A 5,777-nucleotide genomic window follows, 5' to 3' on the forward strand; every position below is an offset into this window, starting at 1 on the left:
CGACTTCCCCCATGCAATGCATGTGCTCTAACCACCACGCCTGCATGCGTTCACTGAAGTATGTGGCATTTCAATGCCACATATGTAAATACGGGTTGGCTAGTAAATTTGGGCCAGTAGGTAAATTCACAGCGCGCACTTTTGTAAATTCCGGTCGCCCTGATCGCATGGCCTACAAAGCAAGCACCTCAACATTTTCACCTCCACCCTTTATCCCATTTGAATATGAATGTGCCATATAGTGTTGAGGGGTGAGAGCCTCATAGGTTGTGTGTGTGTGTGTGTGTGTGTGTGTGTGTGTGAGAGAGAGAGAGAGAGAGAGAGAGAGAGAGAGTTCTCCTTAGACGGAAGAGAACTACCCTAGGCTAGGAAGCCACCTCACCTTAAATTGAAGGGAGCTAAGATATTTAGTATCCTTTGGACTGAAGGAAGCTGGCAAGAAGCTCTCCTTTGGAAGCTACTTTTCTTTGGACTGAAGGAAGCTCTGGATGTCATATCATGTTACTTCGGACTAAATGGAGCTCTTTCATGTCTTATTATGTTAATATGGACTGAAGGGAGCTCTTTCATCGATGTCTTCTTATCATGTTAATTTGGAATATATATATATATATATATATATATATATATATATATATATATATATATATATATATATATATATATATATATATATATATATATATATAGAGAGAGAGAGAGAGAGAGAGAGAGAGAGAGCTTTTAGGAAAAGTAGTTGGAATGGCCATGGCGGAGCTACATATTGCGGTTGCTCTCCGCTCCAAAGAGGTTGTGCTCTTGCAATACGTAGAAGTTGAACATGCTGTTGCTGCTGATTATGAAGATGGGGAGGAAATCCAAATCTCGACCCTGAGCAGCTTGGATGAGAAAGAAAAAGAACAACTTGTAACAAGCAGGATCGTGAAGTTGGTCTTTGTCCATCCCTTGGCTGTTTGGGGCGGGGTGAGCGTCGTCTCTAGGAGGTAGTGGTGGCATGCAACTGGGCTGATGATGATGGAGTAGATGCTCGACTAGTGGACTCATTCATCAAACTAGTTGAAGATTCTCGGAGAAACGTTGTTGATTCCCTTATTCCTGTGAGAAGGAGGAGGACTCACTGAGAGAGAGAGAGAGAGAGCGAGAGAGAGAGAGAGAGAGAGAGAGAGAGAGAGAGAGAGAGAGAGAGAGAGAGAGAGAGAACACGTAGAGGCGTGGGCAAGTAGGCGAGAATGGGGTGATTGTATTAGGTATCGAGAGATCTATTATATACCATTAAATGGTAGTTACAAGGGAGCTACAAGCCCGCGAGATATCTTGGGATGCGGGCCGTTGTGCCTACTAGGATGCTAAGTAGGATCGAGGATGTGGATTATTATGCCCACACGCTTTCGTAAGACACATCGTCCATACAGAGAGAGGCATGCATGTGCGTAGTGTATGCTTTGGGTTTGTAGAATCATGCTCATGCAAACTTACATGAAATGAATTCATGACAAGGCTGGAAATTGAATCAACCGGGGTTGATGGTTGCCTTAATTAGTAGTGATTTCTTCAGCTCAGATGTTTTCTCTACACGAGCTTTGAAAGGCTTTATCTGGTCGGCAACATGTATGCTTTCATTTCGCTTGAGGGGGCGAACATGTGGTATTCAAGCTCTTGAAAGCATACATGTTGCGGACCAGATACATCCTTTCAAAGCTCCTGTAGAGCGAAGTTCTGAGGTGAAGACATCACTACTAATGAAGGCAACCATTGACCCAAGCTGATTCAATTTCCAGCCTTGTCATGAATTCATTTCATGTAGGTTTGCATGAGCATGATTGTACAAACCAAAGCATACACTACGCACATGCATGCCTCTGTATGGATGTGTCTTACATAGGCATGTGGGAATAATAATCCACATCATCCATCCTAGTCAACATCCTGGTAGGCACAACGGCCTGCCAATGGGTAAAAGATGGAATTGATGCTCAAGAGGAAGGGCTACAGCCATGTAAGCATCAAGTAGATCCAATTTCAAAATTTGGTTTGAAGAGGTATTCAAGATAGTTTCAAACAAGGCAAGAGTGTGGATTTTGTCAAATCCTTGGAAGGGTAGCTAACACCGCTAACACCGCTTGATGCAGGTGGGTCACCGCCAAAGCGGGTCTTCGCTTTTGGCAGGACTTGTGAGCTTGCTTCATATTTGGGCTACCTGCAGGACCCATTTGCTGAAGAGGGTTGTATGATGCAGAATTGCATATTTGGAAAGATGGCCAGGCTGTATTCTCGCAGGCAATTGCTGCAGAGGAATGTGCCTCATGATCAAGTTCAACAACTTGAGATTTGACCTGCCTCAGACGACCTTCAACAGCATGTGCATGGCTCAGGCAACTTGAGGCATGTAGTTGGTTGCTACACCAATATTAGCAAGATTGGAAACATGCCATGCCTTGGTGGATTGAACCATATGAGGAGTAGTCAGGTTGGCAAGAAGGGCCTTAGTAATGGCGCCAACAATCGGAGGTGCGGCATTGCATGTTGAATGTCTGGCTTCAAGAGGCCGCCAAGCTTTGCTAGCTAAAACCAGGGAGTTGAAGGCAGCAATGGGCTGCACTGTTTGAGGATACAAGGGCTCGCCAAGCTGGAAATCACTCTCCTTGTTGGCGCCGATTGAGTGGAGGGCCTCAAGCTTGGAGGCGGCACCAACAGCAGGTAGTGAAGCACCAACTCCGTCTGCAGCTAGGTGGACCTCCACTCGATGTTTGGCTGCAGGGAATGCATCATGGGCCGCGGTAGCTTTGGCAGGGGTGATAGCACCAACGGCAGTAGTAGCATCGGATACTGCAGTAGGGTCGGCTTTTGCAGGGGTCGCGGCCACATCTGCTGCAACAAGGGTTGCAGTAGCATTGTCTGCAAATAGGGCTGCAGTAGCATTGTCTGCAAATAGGGCTGCAGTACATCAGCCTCTTGTACTTCATTGTGACAACATGTCCGCCACAATGCTTGCAAAGAATCTTAAACACTCAGAAAAGACAAAGCACATAGCGATGAAGCCACAGTTCATCAGGGAGCGCATTCAAGAAGGCAGGATCGAGCTCTCCCATGTTCGTACAGAACTACGCTCGGCAGATTTTCTAACCAAGTCAATCCCATAGGCTAAACATCGTGAAAGCTGTCAGCAGCTTGGCTTAAATTAAGTTAATAAGTTAATAAATTAAGCCGCCCTACTTTAGTTTCCCAAGATTCTCCCTGGACATTCAGTTTCTTCAGTTTCCCTTGTAACTGATGGGCAACCACCACTCTGATGTACGATTTAAACTGATGGGCAACCACCACTCTGATGTATGATTTAAACTGCCTCTCTCACGAGTCGCTCTGTGTGTGCGTGCATGTTTCTCAACAATTGCCGCTTCTCCTCGCTCGCTTGCGGCGAGCCCGCCATGCCTATATTGCAATATCCCTCGCCTAGCTCGCGACTACTTCAGGCCTTTCCTCGTCGTCACTGCTCATGATCCCAAGCCTGCATGGAGAAGAAGACGCTGCTGCAAATGCTCCAGACAGGCCAGCCACGTCGCACCCAACAGCTGCCCATCCTGCTGACTTCCACGCTGCAGACAGAGGTGTCGTCGCACCAGTGAATGACGTCCTGCAACCCAATCGGCCGTTGCCAACACTACTGCAGAAAAGGTGGCTTGCACTCCTGCTGGAGAAGAAGACGCTGCTCATACTTCTGCTGCAGACGACGTTGCAACTCCTGCCGCAGATGTCGCCTACTGCAACATTGCAGCCCTATTTGCAGACAATGCTACTGCAACCCTTGTTGCAGCAGATGTGGCCGCGACCCCTGCAGAAGCCGACCCTACTGCAGCATCCGATGCTCCTACTGCCGTTGGTGCTAACACCCCTGCCGAAGCTACCGCCCATGATGCATTCCCTGCAGCCAAACATCGTGCTGCTCTCAATTCAGTTGTGACTGACGCCACCCTTGCGGCCTAGACAGACGTCCACCTAGCTGCAGACGGAGTTGGTGCTTCACCACCTGCTGTTGGTGCCGCCTCCAAGCTTGAGGCCCTCCACTCAATCGGCGCCAACAAGGAGAGTGATTTCCAGCTTGGCGAGCCCTTGTATCCTCAAACAGTGCAGCCCCTTGCTGCCTTCAACTCCCTGGTTTTAGCTAGCAAAGCTTGGCGGCCTCTTGAAGCCAGACATTCAACATGCAATGCCGCACCTCCGATTGTTGGCGCCATTACTAAGGCCCTTCTTGCCAACCTGACTACTAATCATGTGGTTCAATCCACCAAGGCATGGCATGTTTCAAGCGCTGCCCAGCCATGCACCTGTTCCCAATCTTGCTAAATATATTGGTGTAGCAACCAACTACATGCCTCAAGTTGCCTGCGCCATGCACATGCTGTTGAAGGTCGTCTGAGGCAGGTCAAATCTCAAGTTGTTGAACTTAATCATGAGGCACACTCCTCTGCAGCAATGGCCTGCGAGAATACAGCCTGGCCATCTTTCCAAATATGCAATTCTGCATCATACAACCCTCTTCAGCAAATGGGTCCTGCAGGTAGCCCAAATATGAAGCAAGCTCACAAGTCCTGCCAAAAGCGCAGACCCAGTTCGGCGGTGACCCACCTTGCGAAGGCTAATGCATCAAGAGGTGTTAATTAGCTACCCTTCCAAGGATTTGACCAAATCCACACTCTTGCCTCTGTTTGAAACTACCTTGAATACCTCTTCAAACCAAATTTTGAAATTGGATCTACTTGATGCTTACAATATGGCTGTAGCCCTTCCTCTTGAGCATCAATTCCATCTTTTACCCATTGGCAGGCCGTTGTGCCTACCAGGATGTTGAGTAGGATGGATGGTGTGGATTATTATTCCCACACGCCTTTGTAAGACACATCCATACAGAGGCATGCATGTGCGTAGTGTATGCTTTGGTTTGTACAATCATGCTCATGCAAACCTACATGAAATGAATTCATGACAAGGCTGGAAATTGAATCAGCTTGGGTCAATGGTTGCCTTCATTAGTAGTGATGTCTTCACCTCAGAACTTCGCTCTACAGGAGCTTTGAAAGGATGTATCTGGTCCGCAACATGTATGCTTTCAAGAGTTTGAATACCACATGTTCGCCCCCTCAAGCGAAATGAAAGCATACATGTTGCGGACTAGATAAAGCCTTTCAAAGCTCGTGTAGAGAGAACATCTGAGCTGAAGAAATCACTACTAATGAAGGCAACCATCAACCCCGGTTGATTCAATTTCCATCCTTGTCATGAATTCATTTCATGTAGGTTTGCATGAGCATGATTGTACAAACCCAAAACATACACTATGCACATGCATGCCTCTCTCTGTATGGACGGTGTGTCTTATGAAAGCGTGTGGGAATAATAATCCACATCACCGATCCTACTTAGCATCCTAGTAGGCACAACGGCCCGCATCCCAAGATATCTCGCGGTCTTGTAGCTCCCTTATAACTACCATGCAATTGTATATAACAGATCTCTCGGTACCTAATATAATCACCCCATTCTCGCCTACTTGCCCACGCCTCTACGTGTTCTCTCTCTCTCTCTCTCTCTCTCTCTCTCTCTCTATTCCAAATTAACATGATAAGAAGATATCAATGAAAGAGCTCCCTTCAGTCCATATTAACATAATAAGACATCAATGAAAGAGCTCCATTTAGTCCGAAGTAACATGATATGACATCCGGAGCTTCCCTTAGTCCAAAGAAAACTAGCTTCCAAAGGAGAGCTTTCTTGCTAGCTTC

The 5,777-nt window shown here is 47.0% G+C and overlaps 1 protein-coding gene and 1 pseudogene across 1 annotated transcript; one reads left to right on the top strand and one right to left on the bottom strand.

Annotated features, from left to right (window-relative positions):
* Window positions 1-1,910: 1,910 nt before the first annotated feature.
* On the bottom strand, window positions 1,911-3,089 carry LOC147450335 (uncharacterized). Its single transcript, XM_086520450.1, has 2 exons — window positions 3,043-3,089; window positions 1,911-2,945 (listed from the first exon to the last, which is right to left on the bottom strand). The coding sequence occupies exons 1-2, from the start codon at window positions 3,087-3,089 to the stop codon at window positions 2,369-2,371; spliced, it is 624 nt and encodes a 207-aa protein (XP_086376576.1). The 3' UTR covers window positions 1,911-2,368.
* Window positions 3,090-3,382: 293 nt separating this feature from the next.
* On the top strand, window positions 3,383-5,527 carry LOC147450336 (uncharacterized; annotated as a pseudogene).
* The last annotated feature ends 250 nt before the right edge of the window (window positions 5,528-5,777 follow it).

The sequence above is a fragment of the Adiantum capillus-veneris genome, chromosome 9, assembly GCF_014529385.1.
Source record: "Adiantum capillus-veneris isolate H3 chromosome 9, ASM1452938v2, whole genome shotgun sequence".
In the NCBI taxonomy this organism is placed as follows: domain Eukaryota; kingdom Viridiplantae; phylum Streptophyta; class Polypodiopsida; order Polypodiales; family Pteridaceae; genus Adiantum; species Adiantum capillus-veneris.

Coding starts and splice junctions, on each gene's coding strand:
- LOC147450335 (XM_086520450.1), bottom strand. CDS start 3,089: ATGGGAGAGCTCGATCCTGCCTTCTTGAATGCGCTCCCTGATGAACT. Junction 2,946..3,042: donor AATGCGCTCCCTGATGAACT/GTGGCTTCATCG, acceptor TACAAGAGGCTG/ATGTACTGCAGCCCTATTTG.